This window comes from Dipodomys spectabilis, unplaced genomic scaffold (genome assembly GCF_019054845.1).
Source record: "Dipodomys spectabilis isolate Male_0828 unplaced genomic scaffold, ASM1905484v1 ptg000015l, whole genome shotgun sequence".
Classification (NCBI taxonomy): Eukaryota; Metazoa; Chordata; class Mammalia; order Rodentia; family Heteromyidae; genus Dipodomys; species Dipodomys spectabilis.
The window spans coordinates 8,555,083-8,579,775 of record NW_024870692.1 but is presented as its reverse complement, the minus strand read 5'-3'; the positions used below and the strand labels follow the sequence as shown (position 1 = coordinate 8,579,775).

The 24,693-nt window shown below is 34.7% G+C and overlaps 1 protein-coding gene across 3 annotated transcripts in view; it reads left to right on the top strand.

Moving 5' to 3' along the window:
• Mybl1 (MYB proto-oncogene like 1) overlaps window positions 1-23,956 on the top strand; it is a 39,848-nt gene extending 15,892 nt beyond the window's left edge. Inside the window, exons 5-16 of one of the 3 annotated variants that reach the window (XM_042666907.1) lie at window positions 2,383-2,603; window positions 4,956-5,130; window positions 7,234-7,308; window positions 7,676-7,780; window positions 11,924-12,157; window positions 13,071-13,439; window positions 16,821-16,963; window positions 17,559-17,673; window positions 20,008-20,124; window positions 20,210-20,314; window positions 20,756-20,935; window positions 22,198-23,956. In XM_042666907.1, coding sequence (XP_042522841.1) covers window positions 2,383-2,603; window positions 4,956-5,130; window positions 7,234-7,308; window positions 7,676-7,780; window positions 11,924-12,157; window positions 13,071-13,439; window positions 16,821-16,963; window positions 17,559-17,673; window positions 20,008-20,124; window positions 20,210-20,314; window positions 20,756-20,935; window positions 22,198-22,326 — 1,968 coding nt within the window. In that variant the 3' untranslated portion in view covers window positions 22,327-23,956. The remainder of the gene's footprint in view (window positions 1-2,382; window positions 2,604-4,955; window positions 5,131-7,233; window positions 7,309-7,675; window positions 7,781-11,923; window positions 12,158-13,070; window positions 13,440-16,820; window positions 16,964-17,558; window positions 17,674-20,007; window positions 20,125-20,209; window positions 20,315-20,755; window positions 20,936-22,197) is intronic. The other 2 variants (XM_042666912.1, XM_042666921.1) reach the window with 2 other exon arrangements.
• Window positions 23,957-24,693: the final 737 nt, after the last annotated feature.

Sequence of the window (24,693 nt, the reverse complement as noted above, 5' to 3'; positions counted from 1 at the left end):
GTTTTTGTTTTTGTCAGTCGTGGGGCTTGAACTCTGGGCTTAGGCACTACCCCTCAGCTCTTCAGCTCAAGGCAAGTGCTCTACTGCTTGAGCCACAGCACTACTTCTGGTTTTCTAATGGTTTATTGGAGATAAGAGTCTCAGGGACTTTTCTGCCCCAGCTGGCTTTGAACAGTGATTCTCAGATCTCAGCCTCTTGAGTAGCTAGGATTACAGGTGTGAGCCACCTGCGCCCAGCTTTAGTTTGTTTTTTTTTTGGTCCAGTTGTGGGGCCTGAACTCTGGACCTAGGCGCTGTCCCTCAGCTCTTCAGCTCAAGGTTAGTGCTCTACCACTTGAGCCACAGCGCCACTTCCGGCTTTTTTCTTTTTGCTTTTGTGGTGCTAAGGAATTGAACCCAGGGCCTCATGCATGCAAGGCAAGAGCTCTACCACTGAGCCACCTTCCCAGCCCTGTAGTTTGTTTTTTTAGAGAGGGTCTCAGTGTCTTTTTCTTGGCTCTTCTCAAACTTGGCTGGCCTGGCTCCACCTCCCAAGTGGTTGGGATGATAAGTGTGATTCATCATGCCTTGCTTAAAAATACTTAATTTTACATTTGATAACTAGATGTAGGATGCCATTCTTTGTCTTTAATGAATCATATGTGTGTGTATATACACATGTACACACATGCACACACACAAAATTAGAGCATCATATTTCCACAAGATTTATAATTAAGAGCTAATATTTTTTGTGTAGTAAAAGTTGGAGAGGAATAGATGTTTCTGCCCTCCAGAGGGTATTGCTCTTGAGTTGAGGCTCCTTAAGGCCTGCCTGTTACTAAGATAGTTGGGGGCAATTAGAGTATCCTTACTAGTGTATTCTGATGACTGGATCCATGCTACTGTGCAGAACAATTTAAAAAGTTGCTTCACAGGCCATGCCTGGCTGAACCATTAATCTTCACAGTAGGTTCCCTGAACCAGGCCACAAACATTCCAGGCATGTCCTGAAACTCCTTGAACTCTCCAGCTACCTGTGACGGTACCCATGATCCTACTTAACATCCCTCTTCCCCCTGTCCCTATTACACCTTGGGCTCCTGATTCTCTTCAAGTCACCTTGGCCTCTCTCTTCACCTTTCCATTGAAGTTTAAAGTTGTTCTTGTCTGTTGAAAAAAAAAGTTGCTTCAGTAGGCTCAGTAATTATCTGACTTACTAATCTGATTTGTTTAATGATTGACACAAGTTTTAAAATGTATGGTATTATTTAAACATGTATATACTAAGTCTTAAAATTTCATTTTTAAAACATTTTATATATATATATACATATATATAGATGGTGAAATGGATATATATTAAAGTTAAATGCCCCTCTACTAGGTTTACAGTGTCTTATTTGATAATGAAGCAAAGTGGCAGTGAGGTAAAGTAGACTGGGAATAACTATTTTTGCAAGTTTAGATAAAATACAAACAAACCTAACATGTGTGATCTGTATTTTTCAGTTAGGGGGTGGAAGAAATGAAAAGCCAGACTGATTTCCTTCAGACTGATCTGTTTGACTTTCTACTGAAGCTTTTTTTTAAAAGATATAAAGTAGAAAAGACATGAGTCTCAATGTCTTTAGCTATTTCAAATTAATTTCTATTAAATGAATTTAACTTATGAGTCATTTTGATTAGTTTTGATAAGTTGGGACTCAATTTTTGCACATGTTGAATGCTGAAGGTTAATATATCAATAAATTATTTTTAAAATAATTTAAAAATATATTTGCCAATTATAGTTCCAGCTAGAATTTAATGCATTTATTTAAAATGATGGTTTTGGCTGGATGTAGTGGCTCAAGCCTATAATCCTAGCTAATTGAGAGGTAGAGATCAAAGGACTACAGTTTGAGGCCATCCGGTTTAAGAGTTTGTGAGATTCCATTTCAACCAGTGGCTCAGTGTGATGGCATGTGCCTGTCATCCCAGCTACACAAGAAGCACATTGGCTGGGCACAATGGCATGTGCCTGTCATCTCACTTGTGGGGAAGCACAGGTAGGTAGCCCAAGCTAGCCCAGGCATAAAATGAGACCTTATCTTGAAATAACCAGCACAAAAAGGCTGGCAGAGAGAAGAGAGAGTGGTAGAATACCTGCCTTGTATACATGCAAGGCCTTGAGTTCAAGCCCCCCAGTACTGCCAATAAAATAAAAATCACATTCTTAATGTCTTTTTTTTTTTTTTTTCCAGTGGTGGTGGTGGTGGTGCTGGGGATTGAAGCTAGGGCTTGCACATGTGAGACAAAACCTTCTCTCACTTAGCAACATCCCCAACCCTGCCTTTCTTGAGTTAACTTTTAAACTTGTTTCCAAGTAATGCTTTTTAAAACTTTGGTTTTGTTTCTTAGGTTATTGAATTGGTTCAGAAATATGGACCAAAAAGATGGTCTTTAATTGCAAAACATTTAAAAGGAAGAATAGGCAAACAGTGTAGAGAACGATGGCATAATCATCTGAACCCTGAGGTAAAGAAATCTTCCTGGACAGAAGAAGAAGACAGGATCATCTATGAAGCACATAAGCGGTTGGGAAATCGTTGGGCTGAAATTGCCAAACTGCTTCCTGGAAGGTGCTTATATAAACGTGTATACAGCTTTTTGTACATAAGAATGATCTGTACTCTTTTAGTAGTAAATGCAGTACCCAGCCAGGCTCTAGCGACTCACACCTGTACTCATAGCTACAAAAGAGGCTTAGGTTTGAGAATCATGGTTCAAAGCCAGCCAAAGAAATTAATTACCTAAAAACTGGAAGTGGAGCTATGGTTCCAAGTGGTAGAGCACTAGCCTTGAGTAAAAAAGCTCAGGAATAGCACCCAGGCCCTGAGTTCAAGCCCCAGAACAGATAACAATTTTAAAAATACACATATAGCACCCTGTCTTTTATTTGCAATTAACATTTTAGGCTACATAATACAAGCATCTTTTTGGGACAGTTTGTAATAAATTCCTTGGTAAGTAACTCAATTGCTTTTTTAATGAAAGCTTTTATAGCAGTAAGTTATACAATGACATGATAGACCTTTACATTTATGTAAACAATTAATATACTTCCCAAATCATGTTTGCATATCATTGCCAGTCAGGCAGACTTTTCTATAAATTCTGTTGGAATGAATTGTAAATCAGAGATTTCTTTTGGTTCAGATACTATGCACATATTCAGAGAACTACAAATATACTGGCTGAGATAAACTGCTTGTGACAGTATGTTAGGAAAACTCAGTTCTTAATAAATGATGGTATGATATAAGTCATGGAATTAGTGGATATATCTATGTGACTATCCATCATAGGCAATGTTGAGCTTGTTACAGTTTATCTTGCATTGGTTCTTAGTACTTAGTATGGCAGACTAAGAACCTTGGGGAATTCATACCTCCTTACTTCTGAAATTACACACTTGTTTTATATTGTGTAATTTCTATATAATACTTTAAAGCATATTGTTTTTATATGTATTCTAATTATATATTTGGGAAATATTAAAAAGTAAACATTACTGTCTTTGTTTTATAGATAAGAAAATTAAGGCAATGTTCACTATTTTATGTGGGTTACCAACTCTGAACTAGTAACTTCTGACAGTTTCATTCTCTAATACTTTTTTTTTTTTTTGGTGGTTCTAGGGTTTGAATTCGGGGCCTTGTGCTTGCTAGGCAGGCATGTTACCTACTGCTTGTCCCATGCCCCCAGTGCTTTCTGTTTGAGTTACTTTCCATATAGTTTTGAATTTTTGCTTGGGCTGGCCTGGACTTAAATCTTCCTACTGATGCTTTCTGCATAGCAGAAATTACATATGTAACACATTCTATCCGGTGTTTTTTTTTGGAGATGGAATCATGCTACTTTTTGCTCAGGCCAGCTTTGAACCTTGATCCTCACAGTTTCTTCCTCATAAGTAGGCATGAACCACTGCTCCCACATCTTCTGCATCCTTCCCCCCCACCCCCATAGAATTGAGCCTAGTACCTTAACATAAAGCAGATTATCAGTATATTTATTTTGTACAGGATAGAATTTACATTACAAAGGATTTACATTTTATAAAGACAACATAGGTTAAAAGTGAATCAGTGAGTTCTTTTTGTCCTAAGAAGCAAAAAGGAATACTGGAATTTCGTAGTTTGGGGGGTGTGTGTGTGTGTGTGTGTGTGTGTGTGTGTGTGTGTGTGTGTGTGTGTGTGTGTGTGTGTGTGTGTGTGTGTGTGTGTGTGTGTGTGTGTGTGTGTGTGTGTGTGTGTGTGTGTGTGTGTGTGTGTGTGTGTGTGTGTGTGTGTGTGTTTCTGGTTCTGGGACTTATGTTTGCTAGGCAAGCACTTTACCATTTGAATCATGTCAACACATTATTTTGTTTTTTCATGATATATTTGGTCTTGACTTAAAGGCCTTTATCCTTGCTATATACTTTACCTAGAATGTTTTTTTTCTGTCTTGTTTTGAAACAGGATCTCATTATGTAGCCCAAGCTGACCACAAACTTGGGATCCTCCTGCTTTAGCTTCCCAAGAGCTGGGATTACTGACATATGCTACTATGCCTAGCTTTTTTTCCTGTTCTTGTAAAGCAGATCTTGGCTTTGCTATCATCTTACACAGGGCCTTCCTGGACCACCTAATAAAATAACCTGAGTTAGTTACTTTTCTCATCTTACTTTAATTATCTTCATTGGACTGCTCTTTTTCTTATTAGTTTTCAATTCTTCCTTCCTTTCTCATGGCTATACTTCCAATGACAATGTAAACTCTATGATCTCTGTTGTTTACAAGTATACCTGCCATATAGAAATACAGTTTAGAATTTTAAAAATATATTTAATTTCACCAGTTCTAAAATTTTGTTTTAAGTACCTTGTGCATATTATATAGTATTAAATTTTGTGAAATCCTTTTTCTCTTTTTAAATTTGTATTTTATTCTTAGGACTGATAATTCTATCAAAAATCATTGGAATTCTACTATGCGAAGAAAAGTGGAACAGGAAGGCTACCTACAAGATGGAATAAAATCAGAACGATCTTCATCAAAACTTCAACACAAACCTTGTGCGACTATGGACCATTTGCAAACCCAGAATCAGTTTTACATACCTGTTCAGGCACATATTTTTAATATCTTTATTATTTAAACATTTCTTTAGTAGATATATATGAGAAGGTGTTTGATTTCTTACTAGGATAAGTAAAACTCAGTTGGGTGGGGTAGACAGGATTTAAAGGTCCAAACTAAAAGATATGCCATAATTTTGGCAAATAGATTCTAAAAAACTTATTAAAATGTTTCTTTTTATATGTAATTTTTACATTAAGAAAAGTAGTATGTATATGTACTAATACTCCCAGTTCTTTGCCTCTTCCTTTATGATTTAATTATCATGTGTGCTTTAACATCTGTGTAATTGTAGTATAGCTTATCTTGTAAGGAGAACTAGTCAAAAAATAAGTAATCATTGGGTTCAAATAAATACTTGATTTTTGATGTCATTCAACTTGCTTTCTCCCCAAATGACCAGTCACTTGGATGACTTTTTTAGACAGACATTAAGGTAGATTGCCCAAGCTCAAAATGGGCCAACTGTATGTTGCTCCTTGCAGTGCATTTCCTACCTAAAGTTCAGCAGTCTTCATAAGGCTTGTTTATCTTTACCTATTTTCCTATTATCTGTCTATCTGTTTATCTATCTATCTACCTATCTATCTGTCTGTCTGTCTGTCTGTTAAATGAGGAACAATTCTTGGTTCTTATCAAATAAAATGTAAAGACTAAATCAGAGATGAAGGCAGATATTTAATCTGTTATCAGTACATCTCTTAAAAGTACGTGAATAATTCTGATTGTTTTTCCTAGCTAGGTAACAGAAAAATCTCGGTTTTCCTATCTTTCTTCTCAGAGAATGGATAACTGGGTACTGGAAGTTGGTGATAAAAATTTGTTATAATCTCCTTAAAGTCCAGCTTCCTGTGGACTCATCTCTTTATGGGATATTTAGGAACACACTATGTGTTCTCCAGGAGATAGTATATATAACTCTTCCACAGGAAATTTTTAAAAATATGTGGGAAATAGCAATACTGTTATCTGATTGGCTGATAAAACCAGTCTAAGTAATTCTCAAATTTCCTGAACTTTATAATTTTCTCAATGTAGATTCTAGGAACAGCAATGTATTTACTAGATGTGAAATCAGCGGAAATATGAATTGGAAAAATTATTAGATATTCAAAGTGGTTTGTGTGTGTGTGTGTGTGTGTGTGTGTGTGTGTGTGTGCGTGCGCGTGCATGCCCGCGCCAGTCATGGGACTTTAACTCAGAGGCTGGGCACTATCCCTGAGCTTTTTTGCTCAAGGTTAGTACCCTGTCACTTGAGCCACAGTTCCACTTCCAGCTTTTTGCTGGTTAAGTGGAGATAATAATCTCATGGACTTTCCTGCCCTGGCTGTCTTCCAACCAGGATCCTCAGATCTCAACCTCCTAAGTAGCTAGGATTTTGAGCATGAACCAGTGGTACCCTGCCAAAGTTTTTGTTTTTGCCAGTTCTGGGGCTTGAACTCAGGGTCTTTGCATTGTCCATGAGCTACTTTTGCTCAAGTCTAGCACTCTACCACTTGAGCCACAGCACCACTTCTGGCTTTTTCTATTTATGTGGTACTTAGGAATTGAACCTAGGGCTAGGCAAGCACTCTACCACTAAGCCACATTCCCAGCCCAAAGTTTTTTTTTTTTTTTTTTTTTTTTTTAAGTTCTTTTTTTTTTCTTTTTTTTTGGGGGGTCCAGTCGTGGGGCCTGAACTCTGGGCTTGGGTACTGTCCCTCAGCTCTTCAGCTCAAGGCTAGCGCTCTACCACTTGAGCCACAGCACCACTTCCGGCTTTTTTCTTTTTTGCTTATGTGGTGCTGAGGAATCGAACCCAGGGCCTCATGCTTGCAAGGCAAGCGCTCTACCACTGAGCCACCTTCCCAGCCCACAGCCCAAAGTTTTTTAATGTTGATATTTTATAACAAATTTTGTTTGCTTTAGATTTAATTTTTTATATAGCATTAAATGTGCAATAGTAATGCTTTATTAGAAAAAGTAATACACGGGTTGAATATGATCAAAGTACATTATGTGCATGTATAGAAATGTCATAATGAAATCCTTTACTATGTATAATTTAATACCTGCCTATTAAAAAAATTATAATGTTTTGCTTCCTTTTTAGATCCCTGGTTATCAGTATGTACCACCTGAAGGCAATTGTGTAGAACATGTTCAGACTTCTTCTGCCTTTATTCAGGTAACTTATTTATAACAGAAAACAAAGGAAATACTTTTAAGCAGTTAAAAAAGTCAAATGTTGCCCATTTCTCCATAAGTTAAACTGAGATTAAAACAATATTATCTGCTCTATCTAGTAGGAAGAAACTTTATTAGAGGAAATACATTTTAGGTTGCATAGGAGAAAAAATTAGAAGCTTAATATTTTTAAGTATATTTTTTATTGTTATTGTAAGGGTAATGTAAGTCAGGTAATAAGTACATTTCTTTCTGAACAGTGTTGAGTCTTCCCTTGTTTTTTCCCAGTTTTTCCCTCCCAACCCTAGAACACTAATATTTTAAAGTAACTTGGTAAGTAGTCTATTTATTTATTTATTATTTTGTAGCAACCCTTTGTTGATGAAGATCCTGATAAGGAAAAGAAAATAAAGGAACTGGAGTTACTTCTTATGTCAGCAGAGAATGAAGTTAGAAGAAAGCGACTTCCTTCTGTAAGAAATATACTTAAATGTTTAGATTTTTATTGTTTGAACTTTTGATACAGACACTTTTATAGTTATCACTAGCTGTAAATCCTTCTCTGACATCACATTTTAATATAAGCTAGGGCTAGGGATGTGGCTTAGTGGTAGAATGCTTGCCTAGCATGCATGAAGCCCTGAGTTCAGTTCCTCAGGATCACATAAGCAGAAAAAGCCAGAAGAAGTGCTGTGGCTCAAGTGGTAGAGTGCTAGCTTTGAGCACAGAGAGGCACAGGAACAGAGAGACTAGGTCCTGAGTTCAAGCCCCAGGACTGGGGGAAAAAATGGAGTAAGCTGTTTTAAAATTTGCGTCTTTGAGATGGACTTATTGCTATATGCATTGATGAGCATATGTTACGATATTCTTTATTAAGATACTTGTGTTTAAAAGGTTGGTTTTTGAGTCGTGAATGTCAAACAGACCTTAGGTAAAAATCTTTAATAGATAGGCTTTGGTTTTATTTTAAACGTTCTATGTAATGATGAATTTAATAAGAAAAAGGTAAGCCTAGAAAGTTAGGAATTTAATAGATGTAGGAAAACTTTTAAGCTCCTACATCACTTTTATTTTCTCTGAATTTGTTTCCCTGTTCTATTTAGAATGTAAATTCAGCACCTGGAAAAGTAATAGCTTTACAAATATGTAGAAAGAGACCATGTAGACTTTATGTGCTCTATTAACTCTTTCAAAAGAAGAAATTTTACATGAGTGTTGAGTTTTGGTTAGTAGGTGTGAAAACTGTTGCCTGAGATTTGGTTAGTGAAAATAACTAGTATTAGAATAAATGCTTATTCTATTAGAATTAACTACGCGATGTTGTATGGATTTAAAAAAGGCATGTTTAAGCTGGGTGCCAATGGTTCACGCCTGTAATCCTAGCTACTCATGAGACTGAGATCTGAGCATTGCAGTTCAAAGCCAGCCTGGGCAGGAAATTCTGTGAAACTCTTATCTCCAATTAACCATCAGAAAACTGGAAGTGGCACTGTGGCTCAAGTGGTAGGGTGCTAGCCTTGAGCTGAAGAGCTGAGGAATAGTGCCTAGGCCCAGAGTTCAAGCCCCACAACTGACCAAAAAAAAAAAAACCAACAAAAAAGGCATGTTTATATTTATATGATATTTTTTAAACTTTAATATCTTGAGCCATTTTTATGCTTACAAAAGGGTTTTCTTGAACTGAGGGTATAGCTTACTAGTATAACAGTTGCCTCATATGCCTAAGGCATTGGACTTAATCCTAGCACCACAACAATAAATCTGAGATTGATTTTTTGATTTAAGTCTAAAAGAGAGGCCAATACATTTAGAGTGACTGTTCAGTATTACTATGATAAGAATAATTGGAGATTTTGGAATAGTGCTATGAAGCAACTGGTGATGTCTTTACTAGTTAAGAAAATATTAAGAATGGCATTCATTTATTGTTATAAGTCAATTATATACTATAGAAAAAGCAATTTTTGTTTTGAAACTAAATAAGCCCATAAGCAAGAGACTTATGGTAATTTTAATTTTAGTGTAATTTTAGTTTTAAGAAGCCACAAATAATAGTTATGGCTGGAGATGGCACATTTTAAACATTCCATGTTTAAAATATTTTAGACTTTTTTTAGGGTTGAGGGTGTAACTCAGTGGAAATATTTGCCTAATATGTGCAAGGCCTTTTGTTCCATTTCTGAAGTGTAAAACAAAAACAAAACACATTTTTTAACTTTAAAAAATAGCAGTCTTATTTTAATTTAAAATGAAAAGTATAAGTAGTTAAAAAGAATTAGCATTTTGAAGTACAATAGAGAAAATGATTTCTTTTTGGAATCTGTTATCTGAAATCCACTCTTATAAAGATCTGATAGAATAAGTATATTCAGTATTGAATTCAGAAGGCAATTGCTTTAGTTACTAGATAGCAATACACATGTACTTATTTTAAGCCATTAGATGATGATAATATAATCACTATCTTACTGAATATCCACTGTGTTTCACTCTTGTAGGTGTTTTATATATATTCTTGGTAGTTCGCATATTATTTCTGTGAAGTAAATAAAACATTTTTAGAGATTCAGAGTAAGGTCTCTATGATTGTGATGCCATGGTTTTTCTGTTGGGCTTACTGACCTCCCTTTGTCTTCTGAGTCTTTTTACCTACTTGCAGACTCTTGAAAAGCAGATGTGTGGTTTGGAAATTATCTTCTGAAAGTGATCATTCATTCAGAGAGTGACTATACTAGTAAAATTATTGTTTTATTTTATTGTTGGGAAACTTTAATACAATAGGACTTGTTTTACAACTTTTTTTTTAAACCTTATTTAGATATTCATTGGATCATTAATTTGAAAAGAAAGTAAGTTGAGAAAAAGGACACTGAGTTACCTTAGATTGCATAAGGATGTTCATGAAGATTATTTTTCACATTCTACACACATTTTCAAATATTCATAAATGTTAAGAGAACAGTCAAGACCTGTATACTAAGCACCCTCTTAGTTCTATAATTAATAGGCTGTTTTGTTTGTTTGATCTTGCCGCTATCCCTTATCTTTTTAAAAAAATAAACAACAGTAACTGTCATGGATTCATTGTGACATTTCCACATGTATACAGTATATCCTGATCAACCCATTACTCACCCCTATACCACTTTCCTATCTTAATTTCTGCAAGTTTCATTTTTCTATTTTCATGCATTCAAACTACTCTCATTTACTCATTCACTCTCTTTGTTAGCTCTCTCCCCTCTTGCTCATTTTGGTAATTATTTTTGGTAGAAATAGGAATCATTTATTTAATGATTCTTATGGAATAGGTAATTTGCTTGCTATAATAGGGTAACTACTAATAACATTTCATTTTCGATGAAATTTAAAACTTAGTTCCTCATTTGTATTCACTACATTTTGATTGTTCATATGACTATTAGTTCCCTTATTGAACAGGTAATGATATAGAATATTTTCATCATTTATTCTATTATACATTGCTATATGCTTTTTTTTTTTTTTTTTTGCCAGTCATGGGGCCTGAACTCTAGGCCTGGGCGCTGTCCCTCAGCTCTTCAGCTCAAGGCTAGCACTCTATCACTTGAGTCACAGTGCCACTTCTGGTTTTTTCTGCTTATGTGGTGCTGAGGAATCAAACCCAGGGCCTCATGCATGCAAGGCAAGCGCCCTACTGCTGAGCCACCTTCCCAGCCCCGCTATATGCTTTATGTGTTATTTTTTTCTTCATGAGTCCAAGGTCTTTCTCCTCTTTTAAAAAAGCAATTTATTATAAGATAATGAAAAATGAATCTTATAAGGAACTGCTTTAGGTGACTTCTCTGAAGAGATAAAGTAACAAAGTACACACTGCTGTCAAAGAATTTACTCTGTATAGGAACATGACTAAGAAATACGATATAGTATTTGTCATAAAAATAAATAAGTCACAATGTTTTATTAGAGCATATAGATGAAGTACATGATTTAGAGCTACATGGTCAGGGACAGTTAACTGGAAAAAAGCCCATCTGAGTTCAGTCTTAGGGTATGATTATATATTAGCAAGACATATAATGTAGGACATTATTCTAACTGGATAAAATTACATATCATATGAAATACTGTTTGAACTGAATGTGTTTGAACTGTCTCTTAAAGGAAGAATAGGGCTCTTCCCTAGCCAGTGGTTAGTGAACATTCTAGATAAAGTGAGCATGTATAAAGGTGTCTGGAGTAAGAGAACATCATTCGCTAGAGAATGACAAGTACTACACCTGACAGTTGAGTGTAGTACTTGTGAGTGCAAGTGTTGTGAAGTCACTGTTGAAAAGAGAAGCTAGATTTTAGGAATTTAGGCTTTATGTTAAATATAAGTACTAGTTTTTATCTTACCATGATTGTATAGGTAATAATTTAATTAAAAAATCTAGTCAAGACATGAGATTAATAAAAACAATTTTATACCAATGCTGAGGGAACACTATATTTGCTATTATATTTTTTTGCTGAAATGATATGAAGTGTGTTGTTATAAAACAGAGCTTTTACTTGAACCCTGAGTTTGTTAAAATCTGAATTTATGCCTACATTGAGAAAGATAAATAACATTTAAATTTCTTTTGTAATTTTAGCAACCTGGAAACTTTTCTAGCTGGTCTGGTAGTTTCCTGATGGATGATAGCATGGCCAATACTCTAAATAGTCTTGAGGAGCATGCTACTGAGTTTTATGGTATTGATGAAAACCAGACTGTTTCTGCACAGCAGAATTCACCTACCAAGTTCTTGGCTGTAGAGGCAAATGCTGTGCTGTCTTCTCTACAGACCATCCCAGAATTTGCAGAGACTCTGGAACTTATTGAATCTGTAAGTAGAAACTGTAAGATTACCAAATGTTTAATGGACATTAACCAACTTTACAATTCATTTATGCATATATAAATTAAACAAGTTTTATACTTACATTAGAGAAAGTTGTAAAATTATATACTCAGAGTTAATAATTTGATGTATTCCTTCAGTTTATTTTCATTTTCTGAAAAATTAAATAATATTAAATAATTAAATGAATATACATATTCAGAGTTAATTATTTGATGTATTCCTTCAGTTTCCACTGTATACTTAGAAAAATATACACATATTTGTATATGAATATAAATATATATTTTAATGAATATATTCTTAATGTATTTTTCTGTGGAAGACACTTAAATCATGAACATGTCTTTTAGCTTTTTAAAACTCTAATTTTAGAGACTTTATATTCTAGTATCCTACCATATGAATCTAAGAAAACTTATTTACTCAGTTATTCTTATTATTGGACATTTAGGGACTGTCTCATTTTAAATATCCTTAATAACAGAAGATATTTATATAAGGGTTTGTGCAAAATCATGATTATGTCCTTAGGTTAAACTGAATTTTTGCATCAAATTATATCACCATTTTAAATATGTTCATATTTTTCTGTTATAGAGTAGAATATGAAATTTTATTATATGTACTTTTTGATAATAAAATAAGTTGTTCTCATAAAAATAGACAATAAGTTTAATTTATTGAATTAGGTGAACTTTTGGAATATTACATTTGGTATTGTGAGGAAAATCATAATTTGTTCCTCTCAGATGCTTTTACTTTAAAAAAAGTTCAAAGAAAACTTGTTTCTATTGCTAAAAAATGAGTAACTACCTCAGCAGAAAGCATCATCCTATGTTGATTAAATATATTTAGGTTGCAACATTAACTTTAGAAAGAATTTAATTTATTGCAGGATCCTGTAGCATGGAGTGATGTCACCAGTTTTGATCTTTCCGATGCTGCTGCTTCTCCTGTCAAGTCCACCCCAGTTAAACTAATGCGAATTCAACACAATGAAGGAGCCATGGAATGTCAATTTAATGTCAGTCTTGTACTTGAAGGGAAAAAGAACAATTGTAATGGTGGAAACAGTGAGACTGTTCCTTTGCCATCCCCAAATGTGGTCAAGTTTAGCACTCCACCAACCATCCTCAGAAAGAAGAGAAGAATGCGAGTGAGTCAGTCCTTAGGCAATGAACTGGGTGATAGCTCATTCAATGATGGTGGTAATACAGCACTAAAACATACACCAGTAAAAACACTACCATTTTCTCCTTCACAGGTAATAATAATGCTTTGTTTATGTTAACAAATGTTGAAAGTTTGATTAGAGTTTTAGTACTTTTAGTAATAGTTGACTATTTTGGTAAAACATAAAAATAATGTGTTTAAAAATGTACATGACAGTTTTAAACTCAGTAGGTCTATCACAAAGTATAGTAGGTGTGTGCATTATAGCATCATATAGTTTTCAGAGCTAAAAGGGAAGAAAACTTATTTACTCAGCAACTGTCCCAGATAAGTAAAATGATTTGCCCAAAGTTATGTAATACAGTGCTGAGATTGAGGTCTGACTCTTTGATCCCTAAGTGTTCAACAAATAAGCCTGAAATTGTATAAAGGGATCTCACCTACTTGGAGTAATTCAGATTTCAGTTTACCTATTAAATTTTCTTAATAGTTTTTTTTTCCCCTGGAACTGAGACTTGAACCTCAGGGTTTTGGTATTTTTGCACACAGGCTGGACGCTCTACCATCTGAGCCTTATCTGCATTTTCTTAGAATACTAGGAGAGAAACTTAGCTTATTACTGTAACAGTCTCATATTAGGAGATTTCTAGAGATGTCTGGAGCTACTTTCTTCTTTAGTAATGTCCCTGACAATCAGATGTATGTATTAGGACAGTTCCTTATAGAGAACTTGCTATATATTCCAGGCTGCATGTTAAATACTTTTTTTTAAAACAACATCTCAGTTAATCTTCCTCCAGAAAAATTTTAGGAGTTAGGTGGAATGAAATTCTGAAATTAATAACACAGTTTAGGTCAGACTAAGATATGGAGCTACTGTTTGTTGAAAAATTTTTTTTTGGGGGGGGGGGTCTGGTCGTGGGGGCTGAACTCTGGGCCTGGGCGCTGTCCCTCAGCTCTTCAGCTCAAGGCTAGCGCTCTACCACTTGAGCCACAGCGCCACTTCCGGCTTTTTTCTTTTTGCTTATGTGGTGCTGAGGAATTGAACCCAGGGCCTCAGGGATGCAAGGCAAGCACTCTACCACTGAGCCACCTTCCTAGCCCTGTTGAAAATGTTTTGACAGAGGTTAAAAGTTACATGGAAGAAGTAAGAAGTTTAATGGCCAAATAGACATGGAGAATTTTGAGGCTGAAAAGATAAACAGGATCTAACAGTGCACTGCTGCTTTTATCTCTGAAAATTGTGTCTTTTTGCTTCAGAAAGTTTCTATTTACATAAACTACAATCATTCTCTGTTCAGACCTGAGAATTAGAAAGTGTTCTAGGGAAGGTGAACAGGGCTTGGATATAGTTACAGTTTTCCATTTCTTCAGATGTATACACTATCAATTTCTTTTTCTTTCTTTCTTTCTTTTTTGTCTGTCATGGGGCTTGAACTCTGGGCCTGGGCTCTGTCCCTCAGCTCTTCAGCTCATGTGTAGCACTCTACCACTTGAGCCACAGCGCCACTTCCAGTTTTTGAGTGGTTTGTTGGAGGTAAGAGTCTCACAGACTTTCCTGCCTGGCTGGCTTTGAACACAATCCTCAGATCTCAGCCTCTTGAGTAGCTAGGATTAAAGGCGTGAGCCACCAGTGCCCGGCTCAGTTTCTTTTTCTATGTATTTTTGTTAGCATCAATTAATTGTACATGGGGATTTTATTTTGACATGTCCATATATGTGTATACTGTTTTTTGGTTGGACTCACCTCTCCCCCTCTCCTCCAATACTTCCTAAATGAATTTCAAAAAGTTTTACTGTTTCATTTACTAGCTATTTTTTTTATTGAAGTATAAATTCTAATTTATACTTATAAATTCTAAATACTTTCTAAGATAGAAAGTATTTGAAAGATATTTATATCTCCTGACAAAGAGCTTGGATTTTAGCCTGTGACAGATTTGATTGCTAATCTTCAGGTAAGATAATTCAAGTATCAGGCAGGAGTGATGGGCTGGATTTTATTCCAGTTATAAGTAGCAGGGATGGAGCAATTTCTGCTTCTTCGTACCAGTGCTCAATCCATTAGCTCCAAAAATAAATTAGTATTTCATAATTGTAAGATTCAATTAGTACATTATATAGTTTAGAAAATGGACTCTGTCACCTGAATTTTGTCTACTCAAAGGTTCTGTTCTGTTCTAGCGGGGGCAACCTGCCAGACTTCTATTTCTTACAACCAAAGCATTACTATAGTAACCTCCTTCTTCTTAACCTTCTCCTCCTCCTTTTATCTCTTTCCTCCCCTTTTCTGCAATGTCTTTCCTAGCTTAGCCCCTGGTGATCCTCCTGGCATGGTCAAGAGTAGCTGGGATTAGAGATGTACACCACCATGTCTGGCCTATTATATTCTGAATTCTTAGTACTGTCATAGAAAAAGACTTTTAGGATCATTTATTAATAACAGGTAGAAATCTTGCTTTAGGTTGCTCTATTTTACAAAACTATTGCATTTTTTTTTTTTTTTTGGGTCTGGTCGTGGGGACTGAACTCTGGGCATGGGCGCTGTCCCTCAGCTCTTCAGCTCAAGGCTAGCGCTCTACCACTTGAGCCACAGCACCACTTCCAGCTTTTTTCTTTTTGCTTATGTGGTGCTGAGGAATCCAATGCAAGGCAAGCACTCTACCACTGAGCCACCTTCCCAGCCCAACTATTGCATTTTTAACATAGAAAATATAGTTTTTCTGTAGAGTTCTATTCTGTAATACATTGCTTTGTTAAAATTTTGTTAAAATTTAACTTTTTATTTTGCTTTCTCCTTCCCTCCTGCCCTCTCTCCTTCCCTTCCTTTCTTCCTTTCTTCTTTCCTTCCTTCTGTCCTTCCTTCCATCCTTTGTGCTGGTCATGGGAGTTGAACTCAGGCCTGGTTGCTATTTGTGAGCTATTATTTTGCTTAAGGCCAGCACTTACCACCTGAGCCACAGCTCCACTTCTGGTTCTTTTGGTGATTGGTTATTGTTCTGTGCCAGTTCTGGGGCTTGAAGGCAAGGCCTGATCACTGTCCCTACACTTTTTTGCTCAAGGCTAGTGCTCTAACCAATTGATTCACAATTCTACTTCCAGCCATTTGGGTGATAAATGAAAAGGAGATAAGAGTCTCACAGATTTTCCTGTCCAAGCCGACTTTGAACTGTGATCCTTAGATCTCAGCCTCTTGAGTAACTTAGATTACAGGCATGAGCCACCAGTCCCTGGCTTTAAATAACTATTTCTTGAAGGCCTATTCTGTGCTAAATACTATTCTAAGCACTGGGAGACAGCAGTGAACAAAACAGACAAGAATTCTTGTGTTTATGGAACTTATTTTTATGCAGCAAAGTACAAAGGTAAGGAAAGAATAGGTGAGGAAAGAATAGGAAAATCTTATCAGATACTTGTATAGGATTCTAAATGCTCTGTCCTAAAAATTGTCTTTAAACTCTTTCCTTTGTAGTTTTTTAACACGTGTCCTGAAAACGAACAACTTAATATGGAAAATCCTTCCTTTACATCAACCCCTGTTTGTGGGCAAAAAGTTTTCATTACAACCCCTCTTCAGAAGGAAACAACTCCCAAAGATCAAAAGGAAAATGTAGGGTAAGTAGGTGTTACATAATTGTGTTAGAGAAACTGGAAAGCATAAGGTCAAGGAGAGAGTAGCTTTTTGTTCAAATAAATGGTATGTATTACAACTTAAGAAAAAAGCCATAACTTCATCTTTTATTCTGGCAGGGCACTGAAAACTGGATAAATGTAGCATAAAACTTTATAAGCAAAACATTTTTAGTAATTTTTTCTTTTTCTAAAGATGGTTAATTAAATAATTATTTTGTTTTGGTTTGGTTTGGTTTTGTGTTTGAACTCAGGGCTTGAGCACTGTCCCTAATTTTTTTGCTCAAGGCTTACACTCTACCACTTGAACCATGGCTCTACTTCCAGCATTTTTGGTAATTAATTGGATGGAGATAAAGAGTCTCAGGGATTTTCTGCCCTGGCTGGCTTTAAATCGAGATGCTCTCAAGATCTTAGCCTCATCAGTAGTTAGGATTATAGGGAACCAAACTTTAAAGTAGTTCTGTAATATTTAAATAAACATATGCATATATAAAAATGTAGTTTATGCTTTTAGCATTTCTTGACTTGTATGAATTCTAGTTGTGACTATAATACAAATATTTAAATGATTAACTAGGTTTAGAACACCTACTATTAGAAGATCTTTATTGGGTACCACACCAAGAACTCCAACCCCTTTTAAGAATGCACTTGCTGCTCAAGAGAAAAAATATGGACCTCTTAAAATTGTGGTATGTATATTCTATTTTTAAGAATTTTCCTAATTTTAAGAAAACATGAACTGATTTTTTTCATTTTTATTTTTAACATATAAATAGAAATCATGTGTCAAAGGCTCATGCCTATAATCCTAGCTACTTAGGAAGCTGAGATCTGAGGATTCTGGTTCAAACCCAGCCAGGGCAGGAAGGTCCATGAGACTATTATCTCCAGTTAACCAGGAAAAAGCTGGAAGTAGAGCTGTGGTGTAAGTGGTAGAGCGCTAGCTTTGAGCAAAAGAAACTCAGGGACAGCCCAGGCCCTGAGTTTAAGCTCCAGGACTGGCACAAAAGAAAAAAGATGTTCACTGAAACTGAAGCAAGTTTTATCTCTTGATTCACAAATTTGAATTTGTTATTCTTTTTCTTTAACCTGTAAATAAGCCTTTGCTTGGCTGATTTTGAATTTTTACTTTCTTTATGTTACCTAGAGAAAGTAAAATAGTTGTCAGTAGAATCTTTTCCTTTTTTAAATTATATTTTATTATCTTAAAGTAGTTGGGCAAAGTTAGACAAATCAGTTTATGAATACAATGTATCTTGATTGATGCCACTCCTTCATCATTATTCCTCATCCTTCCCAACCCAAACCCTCCCCTCAATTTTCTTAATTTTGTAGGATATGCATTGAATATTGGAACCTTTTACTTTTTCTTTTTTTTGTTTTTTGCAGGGAGGTTAGGGAGGGAGGCCATCTAGTCGTGGGGCTTGAATTCAGGACCTGGGCACTGTCCCTAAGATTTTTTGCTCAAGGATAGTGCTGTCACTTTGAGCTACAGCTCCACTACCGGTTTTCTGGTGTTTAATTGAAGTAATAATGGTATCACGGAAGTTCCTGCCTGGACTGGCTTTGAACCATGATCTCATATCTTAGCCTCCTGGGTAGCTAGGAGTACAGTTGTGAGCCACCAGCATCTGGCTTAGAACTCTTTTTTTTTAAAACTAAAACCTATGTTTTAAGCCGGGAGCCAGTAGCTCATGCCTGTAATCCTAGCTATTCAGGAGGCTGAGATCAGAGGATCATGGTTCAAAGCCAGCCTGGGCAGCAAAGTCCTTGAGACTCTTATCTCCAATAAAAACCAGTCAGAAAACTGGAAGTCTTGCTATGGCTTAAGTGATTGAGTGCTAGCCTTGAGCTGAAGAGCTAAGGGACAGCGCCCAGGCCCAGAGTTGAAGCCCCATGACCGACAACTAGTATTTGTCTGAGACAAGCAGAAACAGTCAGATAAGTTGATATTAGGGGAAATGAACCCCAAGATAAAGACTCAAATGTTTTTTCTTTCTTGCTATTGTTTCTAATATTTATAAGATATTTCTTTGTTGCTTTGTATGTCCCTCTCCCACGGAATAACCCCTGTTTTCACTGTATTTGATGTTGGCATACTTTGTGGAGGGGAAGGGAAAAAGCAAATTGTTTAAATAGGGATACAGGTGGACCCATTGCAACAATGAGATGTACAAGATGTTATGTTGAAAAAGGAACTTTACAACTTTGGCACGGGGTGGGGGGTGTGTGGCACACGGGAGATGGAAGGGATGGGAAGGAGAAGCAAAGGAGGAGGCAACAATGCTTGATAAGAAATGTACTCATTACCTTGCTCATGTAATTGTAACCCCTCTATACAGTATTTTCACAATAAAAAATAAAAATAAAAAAACCCTAAAACCTATGTTTTAATAGTTTCACTAGTGGTTACTTGCAGTAGACTAAAATAATTTTAGCATTTTGATATATCTAAGCACTTACATAATTGTAATATTTAGGAAACTGATGGATCATGGTATCTGCTTGAGCCTCAGTTTTCTCATCTCTGTACAAGTCATAAAGCACAGTCCAGATTTTTAATTGTGAAGCTGAAAGAAATAATAGGGGCTTGTCCTGAGTTTCAGGGCAAGTTTGTATGCTTAGTTGTTGGTATTGTTATTTGTATTGTAGGGTAGTAGTAGTTTACAAATAGAGATAAAAAGTATTCTAGGTATCTGTGATTTACCAATGTTGTCACCTTTGAAATACCATAGAAAAGCCATAGGAGACACAGACAAGCTTTCTAGAAATAAGAAATGTATTCAAAATACTGATTACTTTTAGGGGACATTTACAGTCTATTTTTAGACATATAGGTGAATACATTAATAGTTTAACATTTTTAAATGATACTTTTTGCCAAAAACCTGCTTTATTACATATCTGTTGGGAATAGCAGAAAATTCTATCAATACTAGAAAGATATGAAATACAGGTTTTGTATATATAGGGAGAAAAAATGCTAGCAACAACTTTTTAAAACTCTTTTAAAAACAATTTAGTCCCAGCCGCTTGCCTTCTTAGAAGAAGATATTCGAGAAGTTTTAAAAGAAGAAACTGGAACAGATATATTTCTCAAAGAGGAAGATGAGCCTTCTTATAAAAGCTGCAAACAAGAGGTAATTTTTTAGTATTCTTATTATAAAAAGTCCTTTTGTCCAAGTGATTTGTCTGTCATGCTTTTTTGTAAATTATTCATTCTAGCAGAGTACTTCTGGGAAGAAAGTCAGAAAGTCTCTCGTCTTAGATAATTGGGAAAAGGAAGAACCAGACACTCAACTATTGTCTGAAGACATTTCAGACATACAGGTTGGTAAAGGGTTCATATATATTTTAAATGGTTACTATAAGTTCTAGTGGTTCTCCTTTTTTATTCATTGTATGGCCAGTTGATTAGAGATTCATAAAACACCTTTTAGTATTATTCCATCTCATTCAAGAGAAAATGTTAACTTTTAAGAATATTTTATTCTGTGTGGTTTTCTCTTTTACTTGTTTTATTTTGGGAAGAACTAGCTTTCTTATGTATGATGTCAAAAATGATAGTTTACTAAGCATTACATTTCATTTTTTTATTTTGGTTAATTACTAAAATGTTTAATATTCCTACACTGCTAGAAAGTTATATCAGAGCCAAATGCTTTCTAGGAGGAAAATGAACCAGAACTTCCATGACCACTTACTCAATAGTCCCTCTATTGGTCTCCATTTTTGAATTAGTTTTTTTTTTCTGTTTCTTTTTTCTCTTAGTCAGAAAACATATTTACAACATCTTTATTAATGATACCATTACTGGAAATACATGACAATAGGTGCAACTTGACTCTTGAAAAACAAGATATAAATTCAGCCAACAAAACATACACACTTACTAAAAAGAAACCAAACCCTAACACTTCTAAAGTTGTCAAATTGGAAAAGAATCTTCAGGTATGGATTTATAAATTCATTTAGCAATTTTTATTGTTTATTAGTGATCATTTTAAATTTACTGATTACAAATTAGACTTTTTCTTTTAAATTTGAAAATGATTATAACAATATCTAAACATTCATCATTATTTTGACACTCAAAGTTTATTTGTGTTTGAGAGACTCATATCAACTATACAATTGGAGTTTTAGCCAAAGACTCTTATTGATTTCTTAAGCACAATTTCTTTTTTAAGCTAAAAATACCTAAATCCATGTCTGACACCTCTTCTCCTAAAGTAAATTAAATAAGTAAACAAACAAGTATGTATGTCCCTATTTGTTGCCCCACCAAGGGTAAGTGGTTGGAAGCAGTTTCAGCATATTTTTGTTGGTACAATGTTTCCCTGTAAACTTGTTGGCTCAGATATAAAACAAAATTCTTTTTTCTGTTGTTGTGTGACCAGCATGTAACTGCAAATTAAGGTTAAGAGATTTTTATCATATTAACTTAAGAGTTCACCCTAGAGAAGGGGTGAGGATGATTGGAATACATTGTAAACATACATGGAAATATCACAGTGAAATCCTTGTTCTCTGTATGCTAATAAAAATAAGTAGAGTTGTAATGTGAGAATTAATTGCAGAGGAAGGTTTCTTCATTTTTATGTCACAATCATTGCAGCATAGTATTCCTGACATCTTTGGCAGTCAAATATGGCTACTCCCACCTGTCTTGAACCACTACTTTCAAAGGACCAAGTAGCATGTTCTCTTAATCTATTTCAAATGTTTTAACTTTCCAGTGTTTAATTAGCATAGAACTTCTTTGGAAAGTTTATTAAGTAGCAGACCATACCTATGATGCAGTAATAAATCAAACTTCATTTTTTGTGATGAGTATATTTCCTCTTTCATCCTAGAAATCAAGCCCAGGACCTCTACCATGCGAGGCAAATACTTCTATTAGTGAACTACATCTTTAACCCTTCTCTTTTTAAAACTTATGCAAACTTTTGAAGCAATAAAGATGAACACTCATGCAATGTGTGGGGAGTTATTAGAGACAAAAATTTTGTACTGTCCTATGAGTACTGAAAATACTTTTAATGCGCATATAGAGTGACCTTTAAAAAAGAAACACAATGCCATTCTCAAAACATTTTTACAGTAATTATAAAATATCGAATCAAAAGAATGATTTTTAAGAATCTAACTGTGAAGTAGAATGGATAGTTATTTTAGTAATTTTCACGTAACTGTTGATATTTCTTTCCTAGTCAAATTGTGAGTGGGAAACAGTGGTTTATGGGAAGACAGAAGATCAACTTATAATGACTGAACAAGCAAGAAGATACCTGAGTACTTACACAGCTACTAGCAGCACTTCAAGAGCTCTAATACTGTAATTGTTATTAAAAGTGATGTAATTCCCCACTCCCTTACTGTATTTTATACCAAATTAAGTGCAGTGAGATTTTTCTCAATTAATTCTTTTTAGAATTTTAAAATACATCCCTAAAACAGTTTGCTTATTTTTCTATATTGGGTAGGTGAAAAGCTAATAGGTCACTTAAGTAAGGGGTGGGTGATTTCATTGTTCCTTTTTTTTAAAAAAATATTTTGGAAAATCATTTTAAAGAATAAAATAGGGAAGTAAGAATGTTTACAGATAACTCCAAAAGGATTTTTTTCTTCAAAAGGTATATGTTGCTACCCTCTTGAGGCTGCAGTTTTGTTATAGACAGGTATGTGAATACCTGTTTTCTATGAAATTAGTTCATGCATGGGAAGCACATGTGGTTTTATGAAGTACTTTTACCCACGTGCTGAAGCACTTAGGCTACCATTATTAAAAAAAAAAAAACACAGTGGAAAGGAATCTAAAGGAAGATTTAAAGAAAGTTGCACTACTAAGTTTCGGTATTTTTCAGAAACAATAAAATTAACTACAGTGTTAATGTATTTATTTGAGCATAGTACTAAAAAAGCATTGAAAATGAGTTTTTTTTTCCTTTTTAGTGAAGAGTCAGTATTTTCTTCATATCTCAGAAGAGCTGAGAGTTTTGTTGAATGTATTGTACAGTATGTAGGAGCAGGAAAACCTTGTAAATTGGAAGGAAGTCTTTTTATAATTTATTTTAACTTTTAAAGCTTAAATGTAGATATTTATATGTATACAGGGTGTCTAGAAGCCATGTTGTTTCCTGTTATTACAAGTAACATAATAAAAAACATTTTTGATGTTTAAGTATGAAACAGTGAAGTTATAGCTGCAAATAATACAATATACTGTGTGTCACATCTACCTAAATATTGCACTATGCCCTTTAAATCATGTTGGTTATAAAGTAGTTCTAAAAATGTACTAAATAATAATTTAATATTTTGTTTTTAAATTATATTGAGGGGGTCTTATAAATTAATCTGGTGATTTGTATATGTGTTTGAAATTTTTACATTTTGTTTTAAAAATAATATGGTACCTTGGTCCCTTAAAACAGTCTGCACTTAGAAGTTTATGATATTTTCTCAATGTTTCAGAAGTAGAGAACATTATCTTTTATTTATACAAATGTTTTGTCCTTTTATAAATGTTTTACGTTTCTCTACAGGTTACAACAGTTGCTTCAGTTGCCCGTTTAGGTGTTTGCACTTATTTTATTTCTTCTTGAAAGAATGTCTTTATTTGCTTTTGTGGTAGAGATTTTATGTAATTTTTTTGAGACTTATAATGGTGTGCTGTCAACTTAAACACTGACAGGTAAATAGAATTGTACACTGTAGTTTGAATTATTTATAATTGACACACTCTCTCCTCTCCACTCCTAAAGTATGCTGCTATAGAAAATAGCAGAATCGGCTTGCTGCTATGAGAGATGGAAAGAGCGAACCACCACTTGCACTGTGTGAAAAGATAAAAAGCAAATGATGGCAAGTTCTCAAGTTAACTTAATGGAATCAACCATTACCAGGCAAATTCTTACAAGACCAAAATACTACTATGCCTTAAAAACAAAATAAAACAGCTTAAGATTTTTGGGTCTGTTTTTATGTAATAGAAATGGAAATACTAAGTATTTTAATGCTAGCTCTTGAACAGTAGACCTACAAGGATTTTAAGTTATTTATATCCATTCACTAGCTTTTGCATACTATATGTTAGTGAGAAGTCATGAGTATGTATGGTGATACTAAGATTATGCCTTGTTGATAAGTGATAAACCAATTTGAATCTTCTTAGCATGTTTTGTTAAGTATGTTGATTGCTTTCTAATTAATGAACTTCTCACAGAAATTTCACTTTGTAAAACCAATGATTGTGACAAAATCATATGGGATTATTTCAATTACCTGAACAAATAGTACATAATGGCTTTTTGTGTCTTGGCTTTTTATAAATGTAGCCCTGAACTGGATTGAATGCAGTAGTCTCCAATCACCAAAGTATAATATCTTGGAAGAGCTATATTTTTTTAAAAGCATAATTTTTCTTGAGCATTAAACCATCCCAAATGGTGATATATTGTGGATAGGCCTAGGCCTATAAGATATACTATATATTTGGGTTGGTATTGGTTGAATCCTCCAGTTAACTGCTTTGTTGCTTTTTGTAAGATTTGTAATCGTAAGTATGTATATGTCAGGCATCTTAAGTCACCTTTTTTTTTTTTTACTGTTGTGTTTGTTTGAATTCTTTCAATATGTTATAAAATGCCAGACATACATGTAGCAGCCATATTTGCATGGGAACTGACTACACATCTATCATACTG